Source organism: Vulpes vulpes, chromosome 2, assembly GCF_048418805.1.
Source record: "Vulpes vulpes isolate BD-2025 chromosome 2, VulVul3, whole genome shotgun sequence".
Classification (NCBI taxonomy): Eukaryota; Metazoa; Chordata; class Mammalia; order Carnivora; family Canidae; genus Vulpes; species Vulpes vulpes.
Genome location: NC_132781.1, coordinates 149,063,436 through 149,077,663, shown reverse-complemented (window position 1 = coordinate 149,077,663; position 14,228 = coordinate 149,063,436). Strand labels below are relative to the sequence as shown.

The following is a 14,228-nucleotide window of genomic DNA, read 5'->3' as shown; positions in this document are numbered from 1 at the left end:
CCTCTCCCCACCTCCCCGCTCCTAGCTCTACCTTTGTTCCTCTTTCTTCTTTCTGGCTGATACTTCCTGTCAGCTGGGCATCCACCTGGGTAGACAGAGTGAAAAGGAACTTTTCAAGAGGGAGCAGCACAGGAGCCCATGCAAGATAAAGGCACCCAGGTAGGGGCAGGGACCCAGGTACCCCCTCAGCTGGCACCTCCCAAGGCATCAAGAGCCTGCCCAGGCCCCTGGCACTCCCACAGGTCCCCCCTCCTTCTCCCCTTGACCCACGTGATGTCGGAGAAAACAAGACCATGAATCAATGGGATCCTGTGTTCCTGCAGCCAAAGGCTGGGCATGATGCCCAGCGGACAGGGAGACTGCCCAGCCTGGGGGTGGGGCAAAGGGAGGAACTGGGTTTCCCTGCCACCCTAAAGAACCCGAGAGTAGGTAGGGCAGCTGGCCATGGTGCTGGGTGTCGAATCAGCCTGGCATTGGCTGGGGCTGGGCTCAGGAGGGCAAGCAATCCCTGAGGGAAGCAGTGTGTCCTGGCCTCTGATCTCATGTAGCTCTGTCCCGGAGCAACTGCCTTTGGGTGCAAGCCTGGTCATGACCTCACCAGAAGGGTCTGGGGTGACGTCAGTGAGGGGCTGGGTAGTGCCAGAGCTAGATGGGCACCTCTCTCAGTGCCAACAGGCAGGTAGACACAGGTTTACCCGGTGGGCTCTCTGCCTCCTGGAATCCTATAGGGGTGGGGCTTCCGGTGCCCTCCCCACCCCAGGCACAACTGACCCTGGTGGTCCACCTCGGTGCCACTTCTACTCACCTATGCTCATGTCTACCTGCCCTGCCCACCCACCTTGCTGTTTTGAGGCTCCTCCAAGCAAAAGCAGCGGGTGTAGACCTTGCCTTCAGTCTGTGGATTGATCTCGATGAGCTCATTGCTCTGGGTGTCCCGGCGGGCCTTGGACGTTTCTGGGGGACACTGTCCGGAGTGACAGAAGGGATGGGGTCAGTTCAGAAGTCACGCCCTCACCCACCATCCTGCGATCTCATTGCATCCCTATCCCGGTCCCCATCTCCAACTCACTAGGCCCATGGAAAGTGCCCTGACCTTCCCAGCGGGGCCGGAGCCGGGCCACTCACCCCTCCTGGCAAAATCTCACAGCATCCCTCCTCCAGCACAAGCTCTGGATCACAGTAGATGTGTGCCTGCTGAAGGTCAAACTGCAGGAGACATGCAAGTCAGTTTCCTGCTTCATTTTGTCAAATAGCTCAGTGCCCTTGGCTGCCCGTGAGGCCCAGAGAAGGCCCCACCCCAGAATACGCCCTCCGAGCGTTTCTGGTTTCACCGGGGGAGACCTTCAGGAACAGAGCTGTCACCAAAAGCAAAACAGAACTGCACACACAGGAAAGACAGGGAGGAGGGAGACAAGGTCACTTTGGCCCAGAGGAACAGGGGCGGGGAGGTTCCATTTCAGCGGGGCCTTGAAGGCCGAGCAAATACCCTGCAGGTGGGTATGCGTCCCGGGTGGAGGTGACAGCATAGGCAAAGGCACATGGGTGTGAAAGGAGCAGGCAAGATGTATTACTAGGAAGGAACTGACCAGAAGAAGCCTTACAGAGAGGTATAAATGAAGGAAAAGATACCATAGACATGTTAGGGACCAGGTCGTGAAGGGCCTTGAATGCCAGGTTAATATATTTAGGCTGCATCCGGAGGGCAGTGGGCAACCACAACAGGATTCTGAGCAAGGGAAGGACCTGGTCAGACAGGGATTCCCGGGAGCTCACCCAGGCTCCCAGAAGGAGGGAACAGAGGCCAACGCCCGACCTGGCACTCACCGAGACGGGTTTCCCCTGCTCCGCATCCAGGCCCAGAAAGACGTGGCCCCCTGGCCGCATGGGTCGCCGGGGCCCCAGAGGCCGAGAGGAGGCTGAGGTGCAGTCCACGTGCACGGAGGCCACACGTTCAGCCACACTCAGCACCAGCTTGTGCCAGCGCAGGTCAAAGAGCTGGGGCACTGGGAAGATGCAGGACACAAAGTCGCCGTCTTGGCCCCGGGCCCGGAGCTCCAGGCTCCGCTCTTGGCTGTTGACTTCCAGGGAAATCTGTGTGCAATTGAGAAAGGACCGGGACAGAGGATCAGAGCCCCATGGGCTCAGTAGAGCAAAGTTCAGGGCTCTCAAGGTCATTTCCTAGGAGGGGGCACTGAAGCCCAGAAAGAGGAGAAAGCTGGTAGGGCAGGAGCCGCTGGGGTAAGGGTAACCTTGAGGGTGGGCACTGGGGATGGGGCACAGAGCCCCTGAATTCACAAGCTGGGACAGAGGTTGGACTGGACTGGGACTGCTCGATGCCCCAAGAGCTACAGGGGGCAGGGGGGTGGTAGTCTGGCTCACCTGTGGGTACCCATCTCCATCGGTCACTTGAAATAAATACCACGTGTTCTGGTGGGTGTGTTTCTTCAGCAATAGCGTCAGCACCAGGGCAAACTCACTGGGGAGGCCCCGAGGGAAGACTCGCCTGGGGGTAGAGCCGGGAGGGGTACCCTGAGGCTCAGGTGAGAGGCCACCTGCTGCCTTCCCTGGGCCCTCAGGACTACTGAACCTACATGAGACACGCACAGGCCCACACCTCCAAACCGACACATACATATGCATGTTTGTTCAGTCTACTGACATTTATCAAGTGTCTACTATGTGGGTGGAACTGGCTACTGGGGATAACAGTGGTGAAAGAACAGAGAAAGTTCCTGCCCTCATGGAGCCTTCAAGTCTGGGGGGTGGGCAGAAATAGGACCCTAAACAAAGAATCCCTGGGATGACTATGTCACTAAATCATGACAATTGTGGTTAAGTTCTTCCAAGAAATCCAGGATGCCCTGGAATCCAGGATAACCAGGACTGGGGTAGGAGAAGATGCTGGAAAAAGATAAAAAACATTCAGCATGACTAGAGCAGCAAGAAAGAAAGAGGAACGTTTTGGAAGTTGAGGCTGGAGAGGAAAGCAGGAGCCAGACTCCCCGGGGACTTGTGGGAGTATGAACTTTACATGTGGACACATGTGGGTGCACACACACACACACACACACACACACATACACACATACAGACTCTTGCCAGGTTTCCATCTCCACCCCAGGGTCTTCATGGTGCCCAGAGGATACAGGCCTGTCCCCCAGGGGCTAGCCAGAGGTAGGGGAGGGACAGAGGGTGGGTCAGCCACACATTTCCTCTGTGCCTACCCTGCAAGCCCCAGAAGTAGAAACCAGGTCGACTACTGCCAACAAGTGGGAGAAGATGACCCACAGAGCCCCACACCCAGAGTTGCTGGGGAGTATTAATGCCCAGTGGTCACACTGGAGCCTTTACCGCATGGGCTGGGTGAGCGGGGCTGCCCCCAGTCGCAGGATGAGGGGCCCCTTGGGGTTGCGGATCTTCTTGATGGCAGATGTTTTCATGAGGTTGAGTCGGCGGATGAGATTAAAGCCTTTGGGGGAGACACCAGATGAAGAGCTCAGCTGGGCAGGTGAGGAGGGGGTAACAGCCGCTCCAGCAAGATGGTAGGGGGGGACAGCAGAATGAGATGGGCACTCACCAGTTACGTTGGTCGATAAATGGCTTCTATGTTCCAACTTGAGTCCTTCCTCTTGTGAAAGTGGGCACTGCTCACCTGGAAAGGAATTGGCAATGGGCCATTCAGTGGACTCTGGCTAAAGAGTCCATTGGGGAACCTGGAGAGAAGCAAATTTGTGTTCCACATTCTGGATCTTTAACCAGGCCCGCCCTGGGGGCTGCTTTTACCTCTTGCCTTCTGACTCTAGCTAACCTGGGAGCCAGGAGGATTCCCAGTATACAGATGAGAAGACTGAGGCCCAGAGATTGAGGCTGGGCCCAAGGCCACTAAATGAGTTCACAGCAGAGCAAGGCCAGAACTCCTGAAATTCATATCCGCCAAAATTCCAAGTCAGGGGGCAGGTCAGCAAAAGAAAGAACAAAAGAAACCCTGGGCAGTCCTAGAACTCAGATGTGATAAAGAGCCAAATGTCTACATGTGCTCCCTCCTTCATATACACCCAAGTGGGGGGCAGAGGATCACTTCAGGGGTAAAGAAAGTCACATTATGCACGCTTGTGTTATGTGCAAGCACATGTGCATGTCTGCACATGTGTGAGTTGTGGATGCCTGTGCCACAAGGGATGCCGTGTGGAGCTGGTACATGTGTTCTCAGCAGTGGGTGGGGTTTACTTCCTACATCTACAGCAGAACAACAGACCAGACACAAGTCTAAGCCAACAGAATGATTTTTCACCTGGATAACTACCTTATGAAACAGTAAAAAGAGACTGAGGGCCCAAAGGGACCACAAACTCAAGGGAACCACCAGGATCTTGGGGCTTCCGACATGGTATATTAAGTGGGTAAAGGCTCCTAGAGAAGAATAGCTTAATTATGGTCTCCAAAACCCTGAAGGGACAGGTAGGTAGCCATGGGCCTGTCTCCTCTTAGGGTTGACTGAGCAAAAGGTTAGGAAGGGTTCTACAATAGGAGATAAAGGCCAGACTCAAAAAAGCCTCTCCATCACTGCAGACGGGAGAGCTGGGACAGGACAATGAACATTGCTCCTCGAAGCTGAGCATTGGACTCCCTGGCTGCCTAACTGGAAGAAGGAACCTTGGATCCCTCGGCCCAGTGACCCCACTGAAGTCTCCCTCCCCCAGGTCTGGCCAGAAAGACTATCACTGTCTTCAGCATCGGCAGCAGCAGTGGGTGACTCACCCCTTGGCAGTGGGCCCAGATTCCTTACAGATGTTGAAATTCTCTGCCCCAACCCCCAGGGGACCCGGTGAGGGAGAGAGAGCAAGGCACACGTGCACGCACGCATAAGCACATATGTACGCACACACAACCTGCAAGCAGTCACGTGCACCCTGGGTTCACACCCCTCTCACATCTGCACCTCGGTTTTTCTGCCTCACTCAGCTAGATTTGGGTTCTAGGAGTTCTATTTCTGCTCAGCTGGGCAGCTAAGCTATGAAGCCCAGAGGGCACCCAGCAGGGCAGGGCAAGTTGCCCGGTCAACTTCCTCTGGCTTCAGGCCCTGGAAAGCTGCACCCTCTGCTCCATCCAGCGTCTGGGTCTCGAGGCGGGCCCTTTACTCAGGATCCAGGGCCAGTCGTGGAGGAGGAGGAGCACGTGGGCTGGAGGATGGATTCTCTACCATGAAAAGGATCAGAAAGGCCTGGGCCTCCTTCAACTGTTTGCACAGGATGGCTTTACATGCCGGGGAGGAGCGCTATTCTCTCACACACACAGACACAGGAATGAGTACAGATGCACAGAGCAACTCTGCGATGCAGAAAGGCTCACAGACGTACAGACATGCAGACAGAAGCACACAGACGTTCAGCTCACCTCACACACGTACACATGGACCATGCCTCAGCCCACCCTGAGCCCACCCTGGGATGGGCTCCCTGGATGGATTCTCCATCCCTGCCCACATGACCTAGGCACATGGTCACACATGTACATCGGACCCCAACATCTCAGAGAGCCAGTCACAGACCAGTGGCACCCCAATCTTCATGCGGCACCTCACCTGTATCTGCCGCCTGGCTGCACGCAGCCCAGAGACTGAGCAGCCACAAGCCGGGAAGCCAAGATGCCCACATCCTGGTCCAGAGAGGTCGGCCACAGCCACAGCACCTGAAAACCGCAGAGACCGTGAAGGTGGATTCCTGAGCTCACATGGCATGATACACAGGCAAGTAGCAGCCGGTCCATGGGGCCTAGGCCCGGGCAGGACGTCTGGCCAGCATCGGTTCCTCTCAGAGGCCCAACCACAGGCCTTGGGCTACGATTTGGGCCAGGGTAATATTCAAAATATTTAACCACCAGTATGGCACAGACAGCGACCAGCCAGAGGAGAATGCTGGTTAGAGCACTGAAACTGGGCCGAGGCAGCATCTAATGGTGCCAGGGAATAAATGCTGGATTACCGAGAGATCTAGAGGGTCCTAGAAGGCCAGGTGAATTGGGGTAGTGAGGGGCTTGAGACAGAGACTATTTACCAAGACGCTTAGACGTTATTTCAATATTTTATCAACCTGTGCACTGTATTGCTCTGCGCTAGCCTGGTACCTGGCTAGCTGCACCCAGTTCATCCAGTCCTGCCAGGCACCCACAAAGGTCAGGGTCTGAATCTCCTGTCAGGTATCACGGAGTTTTGTGGGGGCCAAGGAAGCATCCCCCGTGGGTACAGTGGGTAGGAGAGCAGGTTACCGAGCTCAGGACCTTGTTGCCAACCTCCCTCGCTGATGGATGCTCGTCTTTTAGTTTTATTAAACCGTGATGGATGGGCCCAGATAAATCAATGCAGGCTCAGCAAGCCGCCAGCAGACCCATACATCATCCGGCCTCCCCTGAGACGGGCAGCTCGCACGTGCACACACAGTCATTCATGTGTCAGCATGACACATGCAGATATACACACACGTACACAGGCAGCCACATTTGCGCTACTGGGTGTGTACAGACCTACCTGCACACAGGCATGCTTACAGAGACCCATGTCACCCGTATACCTGGACATTCCAGCTTGCCCGTACACACGTGCACAGAGCCAGCCTGTGACTCCCCTTCCAGTAGGCCTGCCTGTCGGGAAGTTCTTGTGCAAGTCTGACCTCATTCCCCCCAGCTGTTACGGAATTCTACTTCTCTTCCCTCAGTCCTGAATAGGGAGTGAGCACCCGAAGGACCCCTCACTTCAATATATTTGGAGGTAGGACCCTGTTCCCCTCGTTCCTAGGGCAGAACTGTTCCTCCACCCCATTCATCCCCCTTCCTAGTGGTGTGCACTCAAAACCCTATCCTGGCCTCCCCGTCCTGCCAGTCAGTGGAAGAGTTGCCAGCTGTGGGAGGCATGTGAACGCATGTGGAGGCGGGAACATCGCTGTGCTTGTGTCCCCTTCCCGCTCCTCATCTCTAGCCCCTGGCCTCAGCCAGAGCAGGGGCTGCAGGGATAGGAGAGAAGCTTCCAAGGATGTGATCCCATCCCAGTAGAAAGGCACAGATCTGGAGGCAGGGAAAGCAGAACTGAGATGAGTTTAGAGCTCCCCTAAAGAGAAGGCAACTGAGGTCCAGAGTCGGGATGCCACTGGGCCCAAGTCACACAGCAAGTTGGAGGCAGAAGAGGCGCTTCAGCCCGGCCGGAGGCAGCCCACTCCACCCCCACTTACCGTGGCCGGGGATCCCCACCTCACTGAGTAATCCAGGCAGCCCAGGTCAGCCGGCCAGGGGATCCTCAAGGCCGCTGCGAGGTCGCGGACCACTCGTGGCCGGCGCGGGGCCCCAGTGCCAGGGCGCCAGCTCCGGGGGGCTGAATGCGGCCCCGCGAGCGCGCGCCTGTCTGCCGGACGCCGGCCACCGCGGGTGGGGGAAGAGGGGCGGTTCCAGGGGGCTGGGGACGCGCCAGGGCCGCTAATGGAACACAGCTGGACCCGCCCGCCGCGCAGGAGGCGGGACGCAGGGCCGGGAGGGGGCTCCGGCGGTGGCAGAGGCGGCGGCGGGACGCGCGCCCCGCTCCCGGCCTGGCCCCGCGCCCGCCCCGCCCCGCCCGCCTCCCGCCAGGTGAGCGAGCGGGGCGGGCCCCTGCGTGCCCGGAGCTGCCCTGCGAGGGGGCTCCGCGGCCGGCGGCGGCCTCGGGGGCGGGGGCGGGGGGCGGGGGGCGGGCAGCCCTTCGAGGGCCGGCCGGAGAGAAGGGCCTCCCGGGCCACCCCCTTCCCCTCTCCTGGCGGGGCCTCCAGAAGGCCCTGGGCGGGGGGAGCGGCGGGCAGAGGGGGGTGTTGGAGACCCTCCTCCCCAGTTCCGTGGCAGCGGTGACGTGGCTGCTGCCCAGGCCTCCTCGGGCAGCTTTTTCCAGTTTCTCAGCCTCACATTCCCAGTTAGTCTGTTCCTCTCGGTCTGAATTGGAAGGGGGGGTGCTCCTGGGCTATGGGGCGTTGGGGGGGGGGGGTCTGCATTAACCCGTTCTGCTCTAACCTCATGCCCGGAGAAGTGGAGCCCTGCAGGCTCCCTTAGTCTTCCTGATTCCATGAGGTTAGAAGGGCTCCAGTCCCTGTCCTCTGCGCTCTAGCTTTGTGGCTTGGAACTTACTATTTAACTCAGACTCCCTTTTTCATCTGTATGATGGGATAATGATCTCTATACCCCACAGGGTTGTTGCAAGCAGGAAACGAGTAGAAGGCTGTCAAAGGGCTTGTACAGGGTCTGGCACGAAAGAGGAGCTCGTATGGGGCGCCTGGCTGGCGCAGTCGGTGGAGCATGGGACTCCTGATCTTGGGACTGCCAGTCTGAGTCTCGAGTCGGGGGGTTGAGTTTACTTAAAAGAAGTAAACATGCAAAAATAGCTGTAAACTGTGCCCCACCCCCCAAAAAAAGGAGAGCTGTAAGAAACTAGGATTGTCAAGTAATAAAAATGATATTAAAAAAGGAGCTCAATAAATATTCACTGTTATTATCATTATTACCATAAATGCTGGCAGGAGGTAGGAGTGTGGAGGGTGCTGAGGTTCAAGCATATGCACTAGGGATAGGACTTCTGAGCAGAAAGGAGCAGGTACAGTGTCCAGTTCTATCCAGATGCAGGGATGATCCCAGTGACCCTCTCAAGGTTACCTCTCCCAAGGCAGCAAACAAATTTGTGGGCACCAAGGCTGAGGAACTACCTACCAAGAATTGGGTTCAAGAGGCCCATGAATGGTAGGAATGGATATGGGGAGCAGGGAGCAACTGGGATGCCCTGATGAGGGGAGACTTCCCATAGAAGCTATAGGGTTGAACCACAGCCCTGTGGCCCCATCTAACCCGAGAGAGGGGGGGGCAGGCTTGGGATTTCCCGCCTTAAGAGCCAGAGGCGCTGAGTCAGCGGAAACCCCAACCAAGGCCACAGAAGAGCCCCACTGTCGTCCAGGCGGGGCCAGGGAGCCTTCCCAGATGTGGCTAGGACAGCGGTGGGGCCTGGGAAACGCTGAGCTCAGCAGGCGGGAAGCGGAGGGGTGGGGCTTTCTGGGCACCCTGGCCTGAGAAGTGGGAGGGCACAGGCTCTCCCTGCCCCCAGGGTGCTGTTCCAGAGGTGGGCTTTTGGGAACTCATAGGCAACACGTATAGGCCAGGGTCTGTGCCAAGGACTCCACATGGGCTGACTCCTTTTATCCTCACATCCACCCCAGGAAGGAGAATTCTATTCTTATCCCCATTTTACAGATGGGGAAACCGGGAGCGTAGGAACTATGCAACTTGCCCAAGATCATGTGGCTACGACAGGTGGAGCAGGGAGCCACGTCCAGCTAGCCTGCACTCACAGCACAAGTTCTTAAGGACTGTGCCATCCTGGGCAGCTCCTACCCTTCCTCCGCTCGTACCTGACTCTCCCAGGCAGGAGGGGATGGCTGGACCCAGAGAAGCCAGAGCCAGAGGGAGCGGAGAAGGGGGAAAACAGATACCTCCACATAGCCCCGCAAGCGTACTCACCAGAACCTGGCCTAGACACACTGTAGACGTGGTCTAGAAAGGTGCCCACGCGCCATCCTCCCTCGGACGCGCATGTGCACATATCCAGGAACATGCAGAGATACTCTTCACAACAGGTGTGTAGACTTCATGTGCCTATGTAGGCACCTACATTTATATACAGACGCATGCACACACATGATAATCCCCCACATAAACACGCATGGAGACACATGTGTGAGCACATATGAACCCACAGAAACATATCCCTGGACATACTCCAGCACAGGTGTGTAGTTCTCAGAATGCATCATACAGCACTGCATGTACTTGGATATGCACACACCCAGCTATGTATGCACAAACATACATAGACCCATGCACATGTGCCCACAGGTGTAATTACTCATCTACACAAGCAGAGAAACCTGCAGATCTACATATACATGTGTGCACAGGTGGCTCCCATGGGAAGCACCCCGCTCACATGCGGACACATGTACATACATGCACACGTTTCTATGCTTCAGCCCCAGAAAGCCCTGCACACCAGCAAGCAGGGTATCCTGTGGGGCTGGGCTCAGTGCCCTCACCCCAGATGGCATCACCACGAGGTAATGAACGCTGCTAATCGCCACCAGCTGCCCTGGAGCCTGGCTGCCGCTGCCGGGTGGGGCTACTGAGGCCTCCCAGGCCCAGGGTAGTATGCCCAGATGTCCACTGCGCCCAGGGCTGCCCACCCCCCTGTCGCAGCTGGCTATCGGGGAATCCCCATCTGGCAGGGGCAGCACAAGCTGGGGGAAAATAAAGAGCCAAGATGGGGCTTGGTCCCAGGACAGGGCCAGGAACTCCCACAGGGCCAAGCAGAGGTGGTCTGAAGCCCACATACACATGTCACAAGTGAGCCCTGGCATAGGTGCACACAGGTGCACATGCGTGCACTTGTATTATACACGGCCAAAACAGAACTCTCTAATTTTTCCCCACAGATCTACTTCTTCCTGTCTTCCTCATTCTGGTAAATGCCACCATAATTCTTTCAGATGCTCAGGCCAAAAAACTAGGAGTCATCCTTGGTTCCTCCCCACCCCCTACCCAGTCCTGTTGACTCTACCTCCAAAATACAGCCTGCATCCATCCACTCCTCCCCACACTCACCCAAGCCACACCCTCTTCTGCCTGGACTGTTGCAGGAGACTCCCAACCCCTACCTCCCACCCAGCTGCCAGCAAGGCCTTTCCAGATCTGTAGCTATTGCATTCATGCTCCTACTTCAAATTTCTAGTTCTCATTTCACCTAGAATAAAACCCCAAATCTTTTCCTTGGCCTTAGTAAGTCCAGCATGATCTGTCCTCCGCCTTCCTGTCCAGCAGCCTCGCCCCCAGCTTCTGGGGCCCCCCTGGCTTCCATTCTCGGTTCTGAATTGGCCAGGTTGATTTTCCCCTCAGAGCTTTTTACCAACCCCCCTTCCTCTACCTGGAAGGATCTTTCCCTGATCTTTGCTGGGCTGGCTCTTTGACAGATCTTGCCTCAAAGTTACCTCCTAGAGTGGCCTCTCCTGACCACCAGATCCAGAGGAATCTCAAGCCATTCCTGATCACATGAATCTGTTTTAAATCTCTGCATAGCTGCAGTATCTGTGTGTGCATGTGTGTCTGTGTGCTTGTATACTGTCTTTCTCTACTAAGAAGCAAAAGGCACCCCAAGGGCCCTTGTCTACTGGTACTCACCGCCCTACAGCTGAGCGTGGTGCCCCAGAGGCATCCCCTGGTGAAGTAGCGGATAAATGCATGCTAGCCCTGTCCAAGCACTCATACACAGACGTACACCAACAGGAGACAGCACACACCAGCACATGCATGAGTGTACACATGTGCAGAAACAGCCACATGTGTGCGGCTTCTGGGACCCAAAGGAGAGATGGTAACCAGAGGGTCAAGGTCACTCTCTGCATCCTTTGGTTCCTCTGGGTATCTCTGTCCCATTGCCTTAAGACTCTGGCCATCTCCCACTGTCTCTGTCCTCTTTGCTGCGCCAATGTCACCCTCGGGTTCTCTAGCCTGACTTCTTCCCTGTGACTCTGGCCCCTCTGCAGCTCTCTCTCGCCTCTGCCTCTCTGCTTCTAACTCTCCTGTGTGCCTCTGGGAATCTACATCTCTAACTCTGAATCTCTGTGTCTCTCTATGTCTCTGATCTCTGTCTTCTTCTCCCACGTTCTGTATCTTTATGTCCCTGTCTCTGTCTCTCCCTGTTTCTATCTGCGTGTGTCTCTGTTTCTGGCTCTGTATCTCTGACTCTCCGACTCTGTTGCCTGTTCTCCCTCCCCCCATCTCTTTGCCTTAAATCAGCCATGCCACCATGTCTCCACGGCTGTCCGCATCCCTGTGGCGGGGAGACCCATCTTTCACCTCCAGAGGCAGCTTTACGGTCCCAGCGGGTGGACTGGTGCTCTACTCTGCTAATGCGCACCTCCCCTGCAGGGCCATGGCGAGCTCCACACAGACAGCCTTGCCCCCAGCAACATTTACAGATGCCCAACCAGGGGGCCTTATTTCAGTAGCTCATGGCACCGGGTGCCTGCCTGCTTTGACCACCCTGGAGCTTCTGGAGAGGTGAGCGCAGACTCTGTGGGGCACTGCTGCAGATGTGGTGTCGGCCAGGCAGGTGGTCACTGGGATAAGAAAGGAGAATGCACTAGGCATCGTGGGCCTTGCCTGGTTTGTCCCCTGGGCTCAGCCTGCTTGTTCTGAAGGAACTTTTGGGAGGTGATGGGCACAAGAGCCCTGGATTCCAGTCCTCCCTTTACCCACTGTGTGACCCTGAACCCCTGCCTCCCCAGGGTAGCATAAGGTAAACTGTAGGCTCCCACATTAACCCACCTCATGTCCTAAACCACCTCAAAGCACCTTGTCTGATTATGCTAACTCAGCAACTCTCCACTGAGGCAATTGTGCTCCCCAGGGGACACTGGACAATGCTGGAGACACTCGTGATTGTCACAACTTGGGGGTGCGCCTACTGGCATCTGGAGGGGGGGAGGATGCTAAGCATCCTGTGATGCACAAGACAGTCCCTCACAATTAAAGAATTACCAGGTCAACCTGCCAGTAGTGGCAAGGTGGAGAGACCACTCTGCCCCAAGGAAATCCTGCCCCTTGGAATTCCCACGGTCACCGACCGCTTGTAAACTCTTCATCATACTCTGAGCAGGGGTGGGGGCCGTTAGAAGACACTAGCAGTGATCCTGGCTCTGCCTTTAATAGCGACAGCTGAGATTTATTGAGCCCTTCTAAAGCACTGGCTGGCACCAAACATGGAAAAACTCATTTTAGTCTCACAATATCCATAGGAGGCCCAGGCACAATCATGATGCCCATTCTGAGTGTGGGGATACAGGCAGAGAGAAGTGAGTCATCAGCTCAAGGTCACACGGCTGGCAAGGATGGAGCTGGATTTGAACTGGTCATTTTGGGACAGACCCACAGGGCAGAGCCGTCTCTGGGAAAGATTCCACCCAGCACGGTCCTGGGTGAGTCCTTTTGCCTCTCTGAATCTCCCTTTTTTTTTTTTTCATCTGTCAAATGGGATCTACTCTCTCATTTAACTCAGCCAGCAGCAATTCTAGGAGGTAAGGCACTGTTCTTACCTCTTCACGGGCTAGAAAGGCAAGGATTCAAGACTGAAGTCTCAAGGTCATAAGACTGCAAAGTGGTGGAGCACAGATCTGAACTCAGCTTTACCTGACTCCAGGGCTCCTGATCTGAATCAGGTCACCTGCAGTGCTACAAAGCAGGAGAGCAGAGGTCCTCAAGCTTGGAGTACTGGTCCCACCAGCCCCACCCCCAGGGTTTCTGATTCAGTAGAGCTTGCTTTTTGAGTAAGTTCCCAGTACATGCTGGCCCAGGGACCATATTGAGAACTCCTGCAGTAGAACCTGGTGTTAGATCACCTGTCCCTGGGTTCAAATCCTGGCTCTAGCTGTTGCTGGCTCTGTAACGGGGGGCGGGGGGATGTCACTTAACCTCTTCCTCTGAGAAGCACAGGGATAACAGCAACATCTATCACTTAGGGTTTGCTGTAAGGATTGAAGAGGATAGTGACAAAGGGAAAGCCTCTCTCAAGGCACTGGCACCTAGTCAATGCTCAAAGATGCTCGCTGGCATAATGATCCCTAAGCCAAGTAATTCCCCACCTCCCCAGACAGACTGGAAGCTCCCGAGGGTGAAGGTCTGAAGCGTCCTCTTCTCTTGCCTACTGGCCACCTCCCCAAGCCTGCACAGAGGTGACATCTTAGAACAAGCACAAGAAGGGGCAGTGGGATGTAGCCCTCATTTATCAAGGCACTCCAAGGGGCCTCTGCCCCACAGCACAGGGCCTCCTGGAACAGGGGGAGGGAAGAGCACAGACAGCACTGGGGACCCCCAGGCTGATCTGGTCCCAGTCTTCCTCCAAGCTCTGCCCCATTCCCAGTGATCCCTTTGGGGGCAAGTGTTGGCCTCCTGAGCCCCAGTGGGACACTTTATACCCAACCATCCCTTTGGTTACCGATCAACCCAGATCAGTTCTGCTGTGCTGTGTGACTCTTAGCCAGTCCCTAGCCCCCTTCTGGTCTTAGTGTCTTCACCTAAAAATTAAATAAGACCTCAGAACAGTAGCTAAGAGTGGGGTCTCCAGCTTCAGAATAATTACCCCTTACTTACTAGCTCTGTGACTTTCGGCCAATCTCCTCACCTCT

The 14,228-nt window shown here is 55.9% G+C and overlaps 1 protein-coding gene across 8 annotated transcripts in view; it reads right to left on the bottom strand.

The window, feature by feature from the left end:
* The window catches only part of COL16A1 (collagen type XVI alpha 1 chain), a 48,915-nt gene extending 41,342 nt beyond the window's left edge, over positions 1–7,573 (bottom strand). For 4 of the 8 annotated variants that reach the window (XM_026014341.2, XM_072750430.1, XM_072750429.1 and 1 more), the window contains exons 1-9: positions 7,240–7,559; positions 5,582–5,688; positions 3,578–3,652; positions 3,352–3,469; positions 2,380–2,503; positions 1,825–2,091; positions 1,126–1,206; positions 839–964; positions 32–85 (exon numbers count right to left, since the gene is read on the bottom strand). In XM_026014341.2, the coding sequence (XP_025870126.2) occupies positions 32–85; positions 839–964; positions 1,126–1,206; positions 1,825–2,091; positions 2,380–2,503; positions 3,352–3,469; positions 3,578–3,652; positions 5,582–5,654 (918 nt within the window). In that variant the 5' untranslated portion in view covers positions 5,655–5,688; positions 7,240–7,559. Of the gene's footprint in view, positions 1–31; positions 86–838; positions 965–1,125; positions 1,207–1,824; positions 2,092–2,379; positions 2,504–3,351; positions 3,501–3,577; positions 3,656–5,581; positions 5,689–7,220 lie in introns of those variants that run through there. The other 4 variants (XM_026014340.2, XM_026014343.2, XM_072750433.1 and 1 more) reach the window with 4 other exon arrangements.
* Positions 7,574–14,228: the final 6,655 nt, after the last annotated feature.